Source organism: Cyprinodon tularosa, unplaced genomic scaffold (assembly GCF_016077235.1).
Source record: "Cyprinodon tularosa strain WSP-4 unplaced genomic scaffold, ASM1607723v1 ctg259, whole genome shotgun sequence".
In the NCBI taxonomy this organism is placed as follows: domain Eukaryota; kingdom Metazoa; phylum Chordata; class Actinopteri; order Cyprinodontiformes; family Cyprinodontidae; genus Cyprinodon; species Cyprinodon tularosa.
In genome coordinates, this window is record NW_024038958.1 from 570,732 (window position 1) to 590,538 (window position 19,807).

At 39.3% G+C, this 19,807-nt stretch overlaps 1 protein-coding gene across 1 annotated transcript in view; it reads right to left on the reverse strand.

The window, feature by feature from the left end:
- xpr1a (xenotropic and polytropic retrovirus receptor 1a) overlaps nt 1-19,807 on the reverse strand; it is an 86,883-nt gene that overhangs the window by 11,631 nt on the left and 55,445 nt on the right. Inside the window, exons 4-11 of the mRNA XM_038288586.1 lie at nt 10,704-10,924; nt 10,409-10,558; nt 10,242-10,325; nt 9,694-9,775; nt 9,255-9,442; nt 8,791-8,970; nt 5,818-5,980; nt 4,569-4,769 (exon numbers count right to left, since the gene is read on the reverse strand). Of these exons, the coding sequence (XP_038144514.1) occupies nt 4,569-4,769; nt 5,818-5,980; nt 8,791-8,970; nt 9,255-9,442; nt 9,694-9,775; nt 10,242-10,325; nt 10,409-10,558; nt 10,704-10,924 (1,269 nt within the window). The remainder of the gene's footprint in view (nt 1-4,568; nt 4,770-5,817; nt 5,981-8,790; nt 8,971-9,254; nt 9,443-9,693; nt 9,776-10,241; nt 10,326-10,408; nt 10,559-10,703; nt 10,925-19,807) is intronic.

Sequence of the window (19,807 nt, forward strand, 5' to 3'; positions counted from 1 at the left end):
TGTGGATGTTGGAGCTTGGCCTGTTTTTCTATGTCTGCTTCTGTCTCCTTGAACCCCAGTCAGCCTCGGCAGATGGCCGCTCACACTGAGCCTGGTTCTGCTGAAGGTTTCTTCCTGTTAAAAGGGAGTTTTTTTCTCTCCACTGTTGCTACAAGCATGCTTGGTGTGAGGAATTGCCTTCGAGTCAATGAGTCGATGTGATCAACTGGTATTCCTTAGATAGAAAACTTTGAACCAATCTGACTGTATCTTGTCAAATTGTCTGATCTGGTTGAATTGTCTCTGTAAAGTGCCTTGAGGTGACATATGTTTTGAATTGGCTCACTATGAATGGAATGAATTGAATCCTATATTAATCCCAAATAGTTTTTCTACTTCAGTGTGAACCTCCAACAGTGTTTAGTAACATTTGGAATGGCTAATGAAACCATAGAATCCAAAATCCACTTTAATGTAACCTGAATTAATCACAATAGCAGATTTTAATAAGAGATAAGTATAGACCCAATAGGTTACTCAAAGCAGTGAAGAAACACGCTCCATAATGCTCATGCTTCAGGACTTCAGCTAAAATGATTCAATTCAAAAATGACAACACAGACAAAGTGTTTTGTGAGATGTACAGGTGCTGGTCATAAAATTAGAATATCATGAAAAAGTAGATTGATTTCAGTAATTCCATTTAAAAAGTGAAACTTGTATATTATATTCATACATTACATACAAACTCATATATTTCAGATGTTTATTTTGTTTAATTTTGATGATTACAAATGACAACAAATGAAAATCTCAAATTCATCATATCAGAAAATTAGAATATTACTGAAGACCAATAAAAACAAAGGATTTATAGAAATGTTGGCCAACTGAAAAGTATGAACATGAAAAGTATGAGCATGTACAGCACTCAGTATTTAGTTGGGCCTCCTTTGGCCTGTATTACTGCAGCAATGCGGCGTGGCATGGAGTCGATCAGTCTGTGGCACTGCTCAGGTGTTATGATAGCCCAGGTTGCTCTAATAGTGGCTTTTAGCTCTTCTGAATTGTTGGGTCTGGTGTATTGCATCTTCTTCTTCACAATACCCCATAGATTTTCTATGGGGTTAAGGTCAGGAGAGTTTGCTGGCCAATTAAGAACAGGGATACCATGGTCCTTCAACCAGGTACTGGTAGCTTTGGCACTGTGTGCAGGTGCCAAGTCCTGTTGGAAAATGAAATCTGCATCTCCAAAAAGTTGGTCAGCTGCAGGAAGCATGAAGTGCTCTAAAACTTCCTGGTATGTGGCTGCGTTGACCCTGGACCTCAGAAAACACAATGGACCAACACCAGCAGATGACATGGCACCCCAAACCATCACTGACTGTGGAAACTTTACACTGGACTTCAAGCAACGTGGATGAAGTGCCTCTCTTCTTTTCCTCCAGACTCTGGGACCTTGATTTCCAAAGGAAATGCAAAATTTACTTTCATCAGAGAACATGACTTTGGACCTCTCACCAGCAGTCCAGTCCTGTTTCTCTTTAGCCCAGGCAAGACGCTTCTGACGCTGTCTGTGGTTCAAGAGTGGCTTGACACAAGGAATGCGACAGCAGAAACCCATGTCTTTCATACGTCTGTGTGTGGTGGTTCTTGAAGCACTCACTCCAGCTGCAGTCCACTCTTTGTGAATCTCCCCCACATTTTTGAATGGGTTTTGTTTCACAATCCTCTCCAGGGTGCGGTTATCTCTCTTGCTTGTACACTTTTTTCGACCACATCTTTTCCTTCCCTTCGCCTCTCTATTAATGTGCTTGGACACTGAGCTCTGTGAACAGCCAGCCTCTTTAGCGATGACCTTTTGTGTCTTGCCCTCCTTGTGCAAGGTGTCGATGGTCGTCTTTTGGACAACTGTCAAGTCAGCAGTCTTCCCCATGATTGTGTAGCCTATAGAACTAGACTGAAAGACCATTTAAAGGCTTTTGCAGGTGGTTTGAGTTAATTAGCTGATTAGAGTGTGGCACCAGGGGCCATCAATTTTGAACCTTTTCACAATATTCTAATTTTCTGATATGATGAATTTGAGATTTTCATTTGTTGTCATTTGTAATCATCAAAATTAAACAAAATAAACATCTGAAATATATGAGTTTGTATGTAATGTATGAATATAATATACAAGTTTCACTTTTTAAATGGAATTACTGAAATCAATCTACTTTTTCATGATATTCTAATTTTATGACCAGCACCTGTATTGCGTCAGGATTCAGCCAATAGTCCACACACGAGATAAATACTCCTACGAGCAGCTTCATACTGAAGCTCATTAACTCTTTCTCACCCGCATGTTTAGCATGTTTCATGAGCAAATAGAGTACCACGGGGCCCCAATATATCACCCCCATGAGTGCTTTTTCCTTCACTGTGCACATGCGTTTTTTTCCACGCGTGCCCAGCCCCCCTCCTCCTTGCATGTGGACCTGTTTCTGTGCACTCATGTTAACTTTTGTCACTTTGAAAACATTACTCAACAGAGATAGCAACCTGCCTACAATTGACTATTTTTCAAGAAATCCCGCCTGAAAGGCGGTACTCTTCTTCCTAAAAGCAAAGCAACTTCAGGCTAAGTGCTTCTCTTCAAGAGTTGGAAGTTGCTAAGTAAAGTCATCATTAGATACAACATGGTCTGGATGACTACTGGATTCTGACTGGCTGTAGGGTGCACAGGTCCACATGTGAGGAGGAGGGAGGATAAGCGTTTGTGGAAATCAAACCACATGCCCACTGAGAAGGAACAAGGACTCATGTGGGTGATATATTGGGCGCCATGGTACTCTGTTTGCACATGTAACATGCTAAACATACATGTGATGAGTAGTTTATGAGCGTCTGTATGAAGTAAAGCTGCTAATTTATTTATTGCATGTGTGGACTTTTGCTATACTGACGCAATAGAGGTTCATTCTGAATAAACACACCTCTCTTATGCTGCAGCTTCAGATCCGTGTGACACTGCAGCAGAGAGCTATGAGATTTATTAGCATCAGAACGTATTTTCTCTTTCAGCTTCCCAGGATCTAAATGTGGGAAATGACTCACAGGAGTAAGTGAGGCAGTCTGACAGTAAGGAAACACTTAAACCATCTGGCTGGGATCAGGATAGCAGCGAAGGTGACACGAGACACCGGGATATTTGCCAGATAATGACTGGCATCTGAGGCACCTTCTACAGCTGGACCCGCTGGTGTGAACATGACACTGACCGGCCGTCAGTTCTGCCAGGTCTACAGAGTAACGCACGCAGACTTGGCGCCAGTTTACAAAAAAAAAATGTGCTTGATGTGTCTTCGAATCAAATCTAAGTTTGGATGCAGAATATTTTGATGCTGATCCTCTAAACAAGCTTTAAAATCCAAGTGAAGAGCTGTAATTGTACATGAGCCTTAATATATCTGAACAACAGGCAATTTCCTTAACCATCATTATCCATATGAGAGCGTCTTTCCAACCTCCTCTTTCACTTAACCAACATCAGCCTCAGTCTCCATTACATGCAGGATGAAAGAGAGCTTCATAGAGAATAACACATGAAGAGAGGCCATTAATGGAGGGTTGCACAGGCTTCAGACCAGAGGAGGAAGGAGGATATGGTTTAATGGACGATTTCCGACTGAGCAGTGGGTTTGAAAAAGAAAGGGAAAAAAAGGAGATATTTCTCTGTCTCAGTCTCCTTTACTTCAGTTTTTTCAATATAACTGGCGGTCAACATCTGAGGAAAATGTACCGATTCAAATTTAATCTGAAATGTTATAAAGTCAGAGCAAGGAATAACATTTAGCACTCTGAAAGCCTGAAGATTAGACTTCACAGCCGGCATTTTGGCAAAAAATAAATCTGTTTGCAGAGGAAATGCCAAAGGCTAAATACATGTTGGATGAAATAAATGCTTTGAACAACGTGGTCAAATCTCCAAGTCTTTGGTGAAGAAGGATCTAATAGTGATGTTTTTTTTTCTAATCTTTTAAAAAACATCAGGATAATTCTGAATCTAGGAGTGACTGGACTATTAATCTATCGTTTTTTCATACTCTTTATGCCATTTCCCATAGATTTCCAATGCAGCATTTCCCATTCTTTCCTGCTGTCCATCATTTATTTCTCTCGCTCTAACCCCCTGCCCTGAGAGTGAAACCACACTGTGAAAGCAGAATCTTGTTTATCAACAACTCGGTTTGAAAAACCTCTCCTGTTGCATTATAAAGCTCTGGGACCGGAGAAGGAAACCCACGCCAGCTTCCAGCAATTGCACTCAAGGTCACCTCTGCTTTCCGAAAACACACACACAAAAGACTCACATCGTTGTGTTACTGACATGCCCTTTTAAAACAGCAACAGAACACAACTGGTTTAAAGCTTGAGACAGTCTCACATCTCTCTTCACAGTGCTTGCAATGATTCAAAGCCAGGATCTATGGCACTACATTTGAGGAATGATGTATTATCATCTCTGCTCAGCACAAATAAATCGAGTACAAGAAGAGATGAGTCATAAACATCTTACTGTATTAATGTATAGTGTATCTTACCGTTGTGTGTGGCGTAGAGGGCTGCGAAGGTGACCACAAAGAAGGTGGTGGAGTATTTGCCGGCGTTGACCAGATGTGGGAAGGCCCTCTTGGTGTCGCGGTAACGCCTCAGGCATTGGATGAAACGAAGCCAGGCAGGCAGACACTGGATGATGGCACGCAGGCCGTACGAGTAGCTGTGGCAAATGTGCTCGTTGGTATCTAAGATAAAATTCAACAACATTACAGTTTCTTTCTCCTTACAGATTATGTCCTAGTCACGTTCCTCTCAGCACAGGAACACTCTTCATTACGATGGTCTGACATTGACCTCTTCGCAGCAAAACATTTACAATCCATTACCTCTGTGTTAACTGGCAGAATGAAACCAGGGGGAGCACATTGGTGAAAAGGGCAGCAATTAGCATCAATTCTGTCATATTTTCTGTCAGAAACGCCTGAACACCTTAGACCCATCGCATAAAGGTATTGCCTTAGTAGAGTATTAATATGCCTTTAAATGTCCTACCTGTTGTGTAAAGGTGTAATTATATGTAATTAATAAAGTAGTGGATAATTCTGGAGCGGACAAAAAGCAGCTCCTCCAAAGTTACCATGGCCTTCCTGGCTGCTTCTCTAAAATTTGCTCTTTTTGCATAAGCTGGCAATTTTTTATCTTTCAAGTTTTTTATATTGCATTGAACAGTGAATATATGAGGTTTACTTTACCTAAGTTGATGGGGTGTGAATACTTTTCAAAAACTGTGAATGATATTGTTTCAAAGATGAGTATCTCAGAGTGAAATGCACACCAACAGGCACCCACTCTGAATTTATTCACATATTATGCTTTTAATTTAAAAAAGCTATCCTTTTTTTTATTATATGAGCCCATTAAATATCAATTAACCAAAAGTTAATATTTTTCACATATATACATATTACCAGAGCTGTGATAAATTTTATTTCAAAACAAAATGTGAATAAAAATATTTAACTAAAAATAAACAACAAAAACCCAGCAAAAGTTAAACTTAACCAAGTGCAAATGTTGAGAGGATTATCACTGACAGGTTTCAAAATAATAACTTACATATACTAGTTTATATAGCCTAAGGAGTCACCATGTGAGTTTTTCAACCAAAAAAGGAAGTAAGCGTTTAAAAAGGAAACCCATGCATATAGACGGACAACATGCAGACTCCAAAAAAAAAGTCCTAGCCAGATTTCCGGCTTTTTAGATTTAGGTCAGTCTAGATCAACTCCTCACCTTTGGGTAGTAACCCCTTGCTGTTGCTCCACTGAAGCTCAAATATGTAGAAGCAGATGAGATACTCCAAATCCATGAGAACAAACACCAGAGAGTTGAGCTGATCTGCCAACCAGAAGTCTGCAAATTCCACACGATGAAACGGTGCAGTGAAAACACGAAACTGGAGGCAAACCAGAGAGGAATGACAGAAAGTAAGAAGAGGACATGCAAAGAACCTCTAAAATGGAAAATATCAAGTGCATTTCAGAAAATGTGTTATATGACCTTTTGAAAGAATGAAAGCATTAACTCAGTCAAAGCTGTTGCAACAGGAGGACAAAGTAAAGGAATAATTAGTGTGAAAAACTTTAGGAGGAAAATTAAGACAGGGAGAAGGTGCTGAATAATCTGAGAAACATAAAAGAATAAATCCTCCAGACTAGCTTATCAGCCCTGAACAGGATGCTGTGATGAGTCACGCTTTGTGTCGGTGTGCATGTTTTATTTGTGTTACGAATCAGAGGAGTAATGCATTCACCAGCCAGCCATTGCGTCTAGGAGCATGTTATTTGGGATATGACTTTGGCAGGAGCTTCAGCTATTGACCATGTTTGTAAAATGATACAACCATCTTCGACTTCTTCCATTAACCCCAAAGGCCTCATCTGACATTCAGCTAGTGACTGTGCTCTGCACCCCCCCGTTTACAGTCACTGAGAAAAACCTCATATACCTTCAATGTACTCCAAATGTCAGGAAAAAAAAGCTATGCTGTTCACACAAACATTTATCAGCCGCACAAATTTTTCTTAAAATGCCAATCAAAGTTTGTATTGATCAGCAGGACTTGTTTCCACTCTGTGTGGATGCCTCAAGGCTAATACTGCAGTGCTTGTTCAATGAATACACACTACTGTACGCTTTTTTTCTATTGTATCATTTTGGAAGTGGTTTCTGTAGGAGAATACGTAAGCCATTTTGCACAGTGTTACATTTTACTGAACAGTAAAGGGAAAGACCTATTAAAACGAAGAGAGATACAACATCACTCAGTGCTACCCTGCATGGAAATCATAAAAATCTGCTCTGAAAATCCCTTATGCAGTTGTGATGGTGCCAAATCAATCATTGCTGATTACAGCCTCATCACTGGGGGAGCGTATTGGGAACTGTGGGGCACAGTGAAGGAAAAGAGAAGAACACGGGGAGGGGGCCTGTAAGGAAAAGGAGGGGGTCTATATGGAGAAGGAGGAGGACGAGGGACAGAAGAGCTCAGGGCATCAGCATGTTGATAGATCTATGTCTGTAATGATTGCACAGTCACAGCCTCCATCTCCCCTGAGACACGCTTCGTTCTATTATTCCTCAACCCTTTGGCCTCTGCCTCACTCCAGCCGCCCCAAAAATCACAATCACACTCACACACACACACACACACACACCACCCTCTGTCCTGCAGTGATGTAGCACAGCTGAGACAAAGAGCTGGGTTTAATAAACATTCAGCTTGAGATGATATCTGGATTGTTGCTGCATTCATTGAAAAGATAAAGACACAAACACCCCTCACACCCTGTCAGTACATGTTTCAATTCCAGAAAACAACTACAGTAAAATAAACCAGTCTGGAAAAATGGACACAAGCTCCAGACAGATTAGATGATTCTTCAAGTCCAGAACCTGACAGAGTGCGAGATGAGCGATTTTTAAACAATTTTGGTAAACCTGCAAGATGATAACAAAACCATGCAATCTTCTCAGCTAAATTTGTGATATTTGCATTAAATGAAGCCCTACCTGTGGAGGATTTTTAATGCAAACCATAAACACACAGCTTCCTTGGCTGACATAAAAACAAAATAAAAGAAATTTCTCAAGATACTAGACAAAAAAGGAGAACCTTAAAATATAGAAATATAAACATCATGGGAATAATATAAATAATAATTATAATAAAACATCATGTAATGGCAGAGTCTGAGTGATAAAAAAGTAAGTCCACCAAAAGCAACAGATTACATTTTAGAAATGCAATCAAGGAAACAGACCTTTTATTCAAGGAGCAGCACACTAAGCTAAAACATCTACTTGTCTCAGTATTCAACCATACATTTCATCTCAAAATGTAAAAGCAAAAAACGTTTTGCACTTTTAGGTGCTGTAAAAATCCAGAGGTGTGCGGCGGATGAGGAGAGGGAGAATTGCTGGCCTTGAAAACAATCTAGTGGTTTAAAAAAAATACAATGGGCAAATTCTGGAAAAAAAAAGTGCCCTGCTAGCTAGAGCCTTTAAATGATGAGATGAGTGAGCCAAGAGAACTCACATGTGTTTCTGTACAAAGATGATGTACAGCTTCCTACTTGCATAATACAGTTTCAGGTTACTTCCCTGGATGCCATGGCACTACTACTGAGCCTCTGCGGCTCTATATTGATCCCAATGGCATGGCAGTTTCTAAAGAAGCACAGCTTAGACTTTGATATCGTGTGAATTCCGCCGTTTCTGACCTTGGCCTTCCTCCACAGAGCTTTATGCAGAAATGTTAAATCATTTCATAATATCAAATGGACTGGGAAGCTAGATGTTTGTCTCAGTGTCAAAAGTCTGACATAAGTGCAACCAGCGAGTGATAACAGCTCACTGAATAGAATGTGCTCAACCTAAAGCAGTGAATTAAAGCCAGTTGTTTTGTTATGTATTTGCAGAAGCATGAATTCAGTGCAGGACAGAGCAATGTATTTTGTTCGACAAAACATATGCAGCGTTATTCTACACAATCAGTCACTTATTAATCAGTTTATTGTAATTGGTTTCCATGTGATAAAGTCTGCTATGCAAGTGAAATCCTGCCACAGTTATGAACTTTTTTTTTTGCTTTGACTTTTAACAGTTTCTAGATGAAATCCACTGCACCCCCCCCCCCCCCCCCCCCCCCCAAAAAAAAAAAAAACACTAGTACTACAAAAAAGAGGTGTTTAGAAGATGACCAACCAGCAGTTTGAGGAGCCAGAAGCGGGACTTGTAGTAGCAAGTTTTCAACGGGTTGATGAGGAAGAGCAACATGAAGCCATAAAGAATGAGAGGGTTGATCTGCATGGGGAGGTAGGTGTATTCTGAGTATAGACATGAGAGTATGCTGAGGCACCATAGCACGCCCAGGAACCCAGCAATCTGCAGGAGAGACAGAAGGAGTGGCATTAAAGGAAAGCTCCTATAACATTTCAATACTATTAACAGGATGATCTAACTAATGCAAATAAGGAGTATGGATTGTATAATACTGTTGTATTGACCTGCTTTCTAAACACATATACAGGATGTCTTTCTGGCTAAGCATGAATAATTTCTTGAGAACATTGTAAAATATTGCTATCACTAATAAATTAATTTAAATTAAATTTCCGAAGATTCATCGCTTTCTTCTATTAACCGAGGTACTTCTATGCTTCTCAGACCTCAAACAGATGTTGGTGTGACAGGTTGTTTCGTGGATCAATCTCAAAGATGAGGACATGGTTGACTCCATTCTGTCTCCATCCGTAGGTGTTGATTCCCAGCAGGAAGAGGAACTGGATCAACAGGAAGCCACCGCGATAGATCCGCACCAGAGGCCAAATGTTCTCATAGCGGATGAAAACAGCACCTGAGAGGACCAGGGTGGAGATTAAAACTTAAAGTGTTGCTTGTAAATAAAGGTTAAACTTACAGTAATGGTCCCCTTTTGTGAAAATGAGGGGGAAAAAAGCCTTAAAATAAGTCAGAAAATCCAACATTTTATTTCAGTTCATTTACAATTCTGTAATGGATCCCGAGGAGGCCGATAAAAATAGAAATACCGAACTATGGAATGTTTGAGAATTTGTGGAAAAAAACATGATTCAAAATATCACTCACCAGTGAGAACAAAGGCGGCACCCAGAATGATGAAGAAGCCACAGAAGAGACCCACTCGAAAGGTCGTCCAGGCCATAGCAGGCTGAGCCAGGCAGTACACAGGAAAATTAGGTTGATTCCAAAACAAACAAAAATTGCTCAGGTTCTGTTAAGATATATTCTGGATTCTGGATATAGAATGAAAAACGTTCTAAGGCTGCCTTTTTCCCTAGTTGTAACACAACATGAATACAATACATACTTTTTAATGTGTATATAACTAATCAATGAGACAATAGCAATGAGGTTAAAAGGTCATTAAGTATTACATCAAATCCAAATCATATATTCTGTGTTGAACAGAACAAAGCCTTTATTAAAAAGGTATATGAGGCTGTAGGGGATGGTTTCTTCTTTGTCTTTTCTAATCTCCAGCCTTTGCTTCTACTCATAAAAACATTTTTACATTTCGTTAGTAAGGCTACGTAGAAATATTTCTCCATGTAGGTTATCTTACATAAAACAGCAAGAGCTGAGAAGCAAAGTAAACATGAAGTAAGCTGTCTGACCTGAGCTGCTCCCAGAGGAGGAACTCTCAACCTCTTCATGGCCCTCTGACGATCTCCTTCCTCCAGTTCTGTGGTGACCAGCGTCTAGTGACAGAAGAGTGTCATCAGTGCATAAAGGTTTTATCACGCTGAATGGTCTGATGTTTATTAAAAGGGTGAGCAGTCACCTCTGTCTCGGTGATGAGCTGGGTGATCTTCTTGCAGGTGTAAAAAGGAGCCACCTCCACGTGAGCCACACGCCAGTCAGCTCCACGACTCGTGTCCAGGATTTTGTCATGTTTTTTCAGGATCTTACGAAAACCTGTAAAATTCAGGTTCTGAGGATAAAAAAAAAACAGACCAACATGTTATTATAAAAAAAAAAAAACAAAAAAAAAAAAAACAACCAGACATACTGCTGTAGGACACGTGGGGGAACAACTGCTATCATAAAATAGGTCTGTGTATGTGCTTAAGGAGAACCTGGTAGTTCTGGAGAAGGATTAAGCTGAGGTAGAACTCGCTGAAGGCAAGCTTCAGGTCCTTGATGTTGTGGTGCTTGCAGCGCTCCTCCTGCGACAGGTGGAACATTGTCTTGCGTTTGCGCAGGCTGGGCGGAGCGCTGTTCTCTCGCTGGGCGTCCAATGATGATTGCAGTTCATTTTGCAGTGTTGCGAAGCGTCTCTGGGCTTCAGCAAGCTTTTCTACAGAGAGAATGAGGGAAAAAACACTTCAAGTTTCAGTCAGGTTTTAAAAGGATGCATCACATATAGCACTCTATCAATATTTAAGGGTAAAATGCACAGAAGATCTGATATATCTCCCAGTCTACAGAAATTGCATTATTCAGAAGCCAAGGCCAGCAGAAGTTACTTAATTAAATCAGTTGTGTAACCCGCTTTTCTCATCAGGAAATAAAAATACACGTAAATCTTTGAACAACAATAGAGAAATTCTGAAAAAATCTGATACTGATCATTATGCAAACATCTCAGCTGTTTAAATTCTTAAAGTAGTTTTCTTCAAAAAGCTAGAAGAACAGGCAAAGTAAAAATGTTAATCCTAAACCCCTCTTCCCTCCTGTTACCTTCCAGGAAACATTAGCACATGAGCTGAGATGGCATTTCAAAGCTTATGATCCAGTGAGGAACCACTCTCTGGGTCAAAGATAGTTCACACTTTCTCAGAGGAGTGGTCAAGTTGCTTTCAAGCTCTATGACTATGTCCAAATGTTTTGTGCATCCTTTCACAAGCTTATCACAATGGTGTTCTCCAGTTCTCCAGACAAAAACAGAACTGAGTCATTTGGTGGGAAAGTTAATGTGATTTGTACCAAATTGTGCCAAAAATCTACCATCCCAGGCTGACATACTGAGATGTTGTTCAAAGCTTCTATTGTGCTTTTCCTATATAGGAAATCACATTTTTGTAAAGAATTTATTTGTAAATTATCGCGGAAAAAGGCATTTGGTAAACTAAGGTTTCAAGGGGTCATAGAATGCAAAATCGAGTTTACATTGTCATAGATGATTAACAATAGTTCAGTGGGTGAAATGGATATACAGAGAAGTTCAAACCCCATTAAGACCTCCTTTTTCTGCAAATCTCACCATTCTAAACTTCCACCATAAAACAGGCGAATCATAACAAAGCCCCGAATTGATGTCAACTCGGGGATGTTGCCTTATTTGGTTCTGGCCTGTACTTTTGTTACGCCCCGAAATTTACATACAGACCAGCCCATTGGTTCACTGGCCCAAGAACATGAATAGAGGTAGATGTAAGCAGGGGCGTAGGTTTGCATAGGGACCAAAGGGACATGTCCCTACCAAAATTTTGGACCTACCTACTTGTCCCTACCAAAAATTAGATGTGAATAACATGTTCAGCCATTTTATATAATAACAGGCCATTTTCAGCCCAACCAATGTTCCACACCCTGTTCAGAGACCTTAAGGACCAGCACCAAATACCCTATATACACTATATTGCCAAAAGTATTTGCTCACCCATCCAAATTATTGGAATCAGGTGTTCCAATCACTTCCATGGCCACAGGTGTATAAATTCAAGCACCTAGGCATGCAGACTGTTTTTACAAACATTTGTGAAAGAATGGGTCGCTCTCAGGAGCTCAGTGAATTCCAGCGTGGAACTGTGATAGGATGCCACCTGTGCAACAAATCCAGTCGTGAAATTTCCTCGCTCCTAAATATTCCACAGTCAACTGTCAGCTGTATTATAAGAAAATGGAAGTGTTTGGGAACGACAGCAACTCAGCCACGAAGTGGTAGGCCACGTAAACTGACGGAGCGGGGTCAGCGGATGCTGACGCGCATAGTGCGAAGAGGTCGCCAACTTTCTGCAGAGTCAATCACTACAGACCTCCAAACTTCATGTGGCCTTCAGATTAGCTCAAGAACAGTGCGCAGAGAGCTTCATGGAATGGGTTTCCATGGTCGAGCAGCTGCATCCAAGCCATACATCACCAAGTGCAATGCAAAGCGTCGGATGCGGTGGTGTAAAGCACGCCGCCACTGGACTCTAGAGCAGTGGAGACGCGTTCTCTGGAGTGACGAATCGCGCTTCTCCATCTGGCAATCTGATGGACGGGGTCTGGGTTTGGCGGTTGCCAGGAGAACGGTACTTGTCTGACTGCATTGTGCCAAGTGTAAAGTTTGGTGGAGGGGGGATTATGGTGTGAGGTTGTTTTTCAGGAGCTGGGCTTGGCCCCTTAGTTCCAGTGAAAGGAACTCTGAATGCTTCAGCATACCAAGACATTTTGGACAATTCCATGCTCCCAACTTTGTGGGAACAGTTTGGAGCTGGCCCCTTCCTCTTCCAACATGACTGTGCACCAGTGCACAAAGCAAGGTCCATAAAGACATGGATGACAGAGTCTGGTGTGGATGAACTTGACTGGCCTGCACAGAGTCCTGACCTCAACCCGATAGAACACCTTTGGGATGAATTAGAGCGGAGACTGAGAGCCAGGCCTTCTCGTCCAACATCAGTGTGCGACCTCACAAATGCGCTTCTGGAAGAATGGTCAAAAATTCCCATAAACACACTCCTAAACCTTGTGGACAGCCTTCCCAGAAGAGTTGAAGCTGTTCTAGCTGCAAAGGGTGGACCGACGTCATATTGAACCCTATGGATTAGGAACGGGATGTCACTTAAGCTCATATGTGAGTCAAGGCAGGTGAGCAAATACTTTTGGCAATATAGTGTATATATATATATATATATATATATATATATATATATATATATATATATATATATATATATATATATATATATATATATATATATATATATATATATATATTAGTGCTGTCAAAATTATCGCGTTATTATCGCGTTAACGCGAGGCCATTTTAACGGCGATAATTTTTTTAACGTGAGATTAACGCTATGTGGTTTTATGGTACAATTTTCCAAGTACATCCCGCTGCAGCCTGCGGGAAGGCGGGGCTATTTTCCCCCAGTGTATGCATTTCTCATAGGCTTCGAGAGCGGAGCTCCTCAAGGGAAAAAGACGCTCATACACTGGGTGACGCTAGTGCCTTTTCTTTAAGCCCCACCACCAACAAACAAGTTGAGTGTCTGGTAACTAGTAGCAACCTGAAATACGCTGAGAAAACAGATTACTGAGGTGAAATGGAATCTGCTACGGCACTCTTGCTGTCACAGGTCGGTATCGTGTGTGTCTGTGTGTGGGTGGGTGGGTGTGTGTGTGTTCTCATTTTTGTTAAGAGTCTGAAAAGTAACTTTCATAGACTACCTCCATCTAGTGATGTCGGTCTATTGATTTTGATGTATTGATTGAAAATTGTTCATTATTATCTTGGTTAATTAACATCTAATGTTAACTGTACTACATTTTATAGCAGTAGGGTAAAATGCTTGTCTTTGTTCAAAAGACTGGATTAACTGTAAAGACTGTCTTTTACATCATCCTGTTTTCAGGGCCTTTTTTTTGGCTACATATTTGTTATTTTTTGCTACATGCCTCCCCATCTTCTTGCCATATGTTTCTATGGCATAAATCAGTATCTGTGACCTGTTCTCATTAAAAAAAAAAGAACATTGGCACAAACCTAGCCTGTATGTATTTTTTGTATGTCATCGAGAGTATTTAAATGATTTTCAATCAGAAAAAAAATTTGCGATTAAAATGCGATTAATCGCGAGTTAACTCAGGCATTGATGCGATTAATCGCGATTAAAAAAATTTAATCGATTGACAGCACTAATATATATATATATATATATATATATATATATATATATATATATATATATATATATATATATATATATATATATAATCATTCTATGACCCCTTTAACTCAGTACTTTAAAGCATAAACTGTTGCTGCCATTAACACAGGTCAAACATTTCCGGTAAACTTTCACCAGGTTTGCTTACTCTATCGCTGATATTTTGGCCTTTATCTTCAGGCAGATCTCCTCTAGAGTATTTATGTTTGGGGAAGGCAATGGGCATCACATACTTTATATTCCAACATTTTCTATGGGTTTTTTTTATCTTGTTTCAGTTGACCTCATGATATTCTCCCAACCATCTTGTGAATCATCCATATGCTCTCTGGTTGACTCTATATGCACCTGGACATTTCCTAGCTTAAGCAGGGCTCCTTTTTGGCATAGTGTGTTACCGAAGGTAGCCTTTGCCGTTTTCATGACCCTCAAGGTAGATAATCAATGGTCTTGTATGTCTTCCATTTTCTTACAATTGTTCCCATTGTTTACACCATCCTGCTTGCCTAATGTAGTCACTCTTTCCAGCCTGGTGCATGTCCATGGTTTAGTTTGGAGTCGGTGGACAGGTGTCACTTATATAGATAACGACTTTGGAACAGGGAGCGTTAATCCTGGTAATGTGTACTTGCTTGTGGTTGAACAAATACTTATTTCCAACCATGATTTATCAATATATTATATAAAAAAAAATTCTATTTTATTTTCTAATTTTCCCATTGTTGAAGGGCAACTATGATGGAAATAACAGACTTATCTTTCCAAGTAGAAGAATATGCATAATCCTACTAAATCATACTTAACCCCCCCCCTTATTTATTACAATATAAATGTATCCAACAGCAGTACAGTAATAGACAGAAATATAATGCTTTGATTAATGCAGTCAGCCTGACAGTATGAAATCAAGGCTACAGTGGCTTTCTACCCATCACTGATTTAATAAAGTAATACTGCTGATGTTGAGGGCTTGCTGGTGACTTTCACGCCTTGTTGCCTGAACTCACCCTGACACACATTCCCACTACCTCCCTCACAGGAATGCCAAGGCTCTTTATTGGCATCTGAATTCTCAGTAATCCTTCTGCTTGAACTGTGTTGTCTGTAATAACAATACTTGACAACAGCAGAGGTCTTGGAGAAGTCAGTACACTCAGTGCCCTCTCAAAGCAGGCTTATTAAACCTGGAGTCTGGAGTGAAGGAGGACAATGGAGGACATTTATCTGTATGACTAACAATCCTTAGACAAATTGGATGGTTTAAATTTCAACTAAAGGGACTTCAGTAAAGGCCTTTGTTCTACTTCAGCTCGGAGACAGAAGTAGAACAATAATATGGAAACACCCACAAATGTAGGCAAAACCTTCTCCTGTTGCTGGATTGTGTTTAAAATAAGAGAGTAAACCTGCATTAGGACTTTAGCGCAATGCAGCAGAATGGCTCTAAGAGGTCAAGGACCCCTTTCAGTTGAAGGTACAGACAGTGATGAGGAGGCAGGTTATAATATAAATTCAGCACACATTTATCTCCATGGTTCCTCAGTTCAAACAACCTTGGTGTCCTGTTTGAATAACCAGAAATACACTTAAATATAGATAAACACCCTGTTGGAAAAAAAAAATTTCATTCCTTCTTTCTCCTTTGTTTTAATGGTAAACAAACTGGATGAACTTAATGTTTTCATATTATGGCTCTATATACAGGGTTGAATTGTGTTGTGGTTCCACTGTTCGTTTAGCAAACAATGGCCTGATTTTTGAAAACTGTTTCCAGTGTGTAGGAATTCAAAATTGCCCAGAACATCATCTTTGTGTATACAAGAAAAAAAATAAACCTGCCTGTATGAGGATGTGCATAAAAATATTGAATGTCCACTAGTCTTAAAATAACATTTAAGGTTTTATAATTCAAGCACACTCAATGCAACCGTAATTACAGTAGACTGTTCCCTGCTACTGTGTTGGGCACAGAACAGTAATTAAAGGTCATACAGAAAAAAAGTCCACTAAAATAGACCTCCAGCATACTAGCCGGCTGCAGCTCTGTGAATCCCCACTGAAGGCTTTCCTAAGCAGCCAGCCTATAGGGACTTCCCGTTAGCGTTAGGCTGAAAGTGAATCTAACAAGTTTTTAAGGTTTGTGGTAAAAAAAAAAACTGCCAGCACCAGAATATACAATTTAATAATTTATTTCATCAGTAGATTTCAACATTTTTAGTTAATTTGAGTATTTATAAACTGTTTTGTCATAGTTCATATAAAATGTTTTAGTGCAGTAATAATAATAATCAGAGATCACTCTCTTTTCCTTGTACATAAAAATCCATTCTCGCAGCTGTTTTTTTTAAACCTTTGGAGTTTAACTCCTTTATGTTTCTTTATCTTTCATATACAGATAGCTCTGAAATGAGCTTATCTGACTGCTTGATGCTCTGCATCAAGCTGCAAAAGTTTCTAAACTCCAGCGTTGAACGTTGGGAAGCTCTTTCGCTGAGATGGCAGGATGTTCTGATGCTTGGATGCCCAGGCAATCGAATGCACCTTTCCTGATGCTCGGACGTGCCGCAGGGCCTCTCTACACTGCTTGACGTGGTCCTCCATAGACTTTGCATCTAAATCAGATGCTTTCACGCCCAGAACGGGTTTGCTGTGAACATACCTTATTTCAACTTTTCTCTGCAAGCATTTCTTTCAATGGAAGATGAAGAACCTTTTGTTGTAATAATCCACAGTAGTTAATCCAAGCCTCCCTACGCCACTCCAGGGGTTTATTGATACCTGGATTACTCTACTTTGCTAGAAAAAACCCTTTTATTACTACAGAAGTATGCATCCTTCTAACAGTGATCCCTTTGACTTTATACTCAGGTTTGCTGCCTTTGTCATCAGTCAACCTGTAATGTCTCATCATCATAAACTGGAACTATTTCCCAGTTAACCTTGTCCCTGCACTGACCCACCTCAGGATGCTGTTTCAATTATGGCCACAAGAGTAAGCAACGCCTGATTTCACTGAAGACACATTTCCATGAAGTGAAGTTCAAGAAGTACCCGTCTGGTACCAGAATACACTGAGGAGTACGTCTCAGGTTACACAGCACGTACATTCTTCATTGCTTCTTGAAATACATGCTAAGGTCTCAGTGCAGGACTGCTGCTGGTTAGTCCTGTCTAATGAACAAACTAAACCCAGGGTTATCTAGCACTGAAGTAGCTTTCATATATTTTTATCGCCTCCAAAGTAATGAAACTGATTAAAAACCCCTGTGCAATAGACCCCGTATTATTATGGGCTGCTCTACATCTTCCCCCTCCAAAGCATTTGAATGTTTATGTTATTTGCAGTTTTAAAGGACTTATATGCAATGTAACTGTTGTTGATTTGCATTTAGAAAATTTAATCTTATTTATTTATTTTATGTTGTCTTGCATTTGCAGCAGCATTTGCTATCAGTGTAAATTCAATTCATAATGCCCTTTATAAAACAAAGTTTATTAACAGCCCAATGATGTCACTCATCTGTTACGAAGACAAAGGGACAAGCAATAGAAAGCAGCAAAAACAAATTCAAAAAGTCGCTAGGCCATTTCACACTAAATACAAAAAAATATCAAACAATTAAAGGAGGGTATATAAACAATGCTTTAAGAGAAAGTGGGTGTTCCATGTTGCAGATTAAGCTGTTTTCCTAGGAACAACGACTCCTCTAACAACAAACCCCCCAAAATTACATGCACACTCTTGAACATTTGTACATGAGCAAAAATAAATGTACACATATGTGCCAATATATGAATGTGCACAAAGAACATTTAACTAATTTATTTGATCTTGACAGGTAAAATGGTCATATTCTTCATCAAAAACCATCAGCTAATTCGATTTTTCTTCCATTGATGTAAGAATCCAGCACCTGTCACAGATTGGCTTTTATATTTTAACAATGAGACAAACTGTTTTATGTACATAGAACATTATAACAAAATAAAAACTTGATATGTATCATTTTGCCCTTTAGTAATAAAAAATATTGTTTCTCTTTATTCTTCCGGGGTTATTTTTCATCACTCTAAATTTGCCGGATACATGTTAGTTTACAGCATCTGAGGATTTAAAAGTTTTATATGTCCTCAATGAAAGAGTTCTGTATAAACACAAAAAAACCTTAATTTCCAAATCAATGAAATTATTTCCCAAATCGTTATGCAAATCAGACAGGCAACCTGGGTCTCGCTCACTGGTATATATATGTTTCAAGCCTATACCATGAAATTGAATCTTGGAAATCTTTTTTTTCTTTCTCAGTAACAAATACAGGGTATGAGTCACAATTCATTTAATAACGTTAACTGACTTTAACAAGTTTGATAAATACTCTGCCCTGTCTGCTTTCAAGTCACTTAATACTTATTGTTCAATTGGAAATAAGATAATAAATAGCCACAGTAACAACAAAATGCACATGGAAACATTTTAACACCCCTATTTTAAATGATCTAAAGTATACAAATATACTTTTAGAAAAAAAGTTACAAATAAAGGCAGGGGCAGATGCAAACTAAATTTGATCTAGACTTCAGATTCTAATTGTTATTTTGTATATGCACAAAATATGGACAATTCTGAATTATTATTCCCTGCGATAACTGATGAGTTATTCCCATTTTTTTCCAATATCACAGCTGCAAACTTTACAAATAAGGTGTTTTCTGATTTCTGATTGAGAGTATTTATAACAACATTCTTTATAGCTACAGTCAAAGATTTATTAAGGTCAAACACATACTGAATCAACTTTAATGGATTAATTCAGATTTAGCCTATGCGTGTATAAAATAGCATCAGTGTAGGATATGAACATAGTAACACATACGTGAAATCAATTAATTCAAAATTACTTTTATTTGTGGTGCAAACTAATATGTGAACTTTGATGTAAAAGCAACAAAAAATGAATCACATTAGATCTCAAGTGGCATGAATAAGCAGCTCATCAGCTGAGCACAAGCAGGCTGCTCTATAAAGGTAGAAGCTTTGGAAGTTTGTCAGTGCTTAGCACTTAGAAGTCAAACTTTTCTTCTAATTTTAGACAACAGGACAAGGTTAACGGAGATCCCCTTTGTTTAAAGGATAAGTCTGTATTCGTTCTGCTCTCTGAATCTTTTCAGTGTAAACACTGACCTAAAAGATTTGAAAGCATCTGGTAACACCCTTCTTTACTGTATTTATTCATACAAGTAATTATCAATGTTTGTTTGTTGAACGCAATAATATACTGTAGGATAAATAAAACGATTTA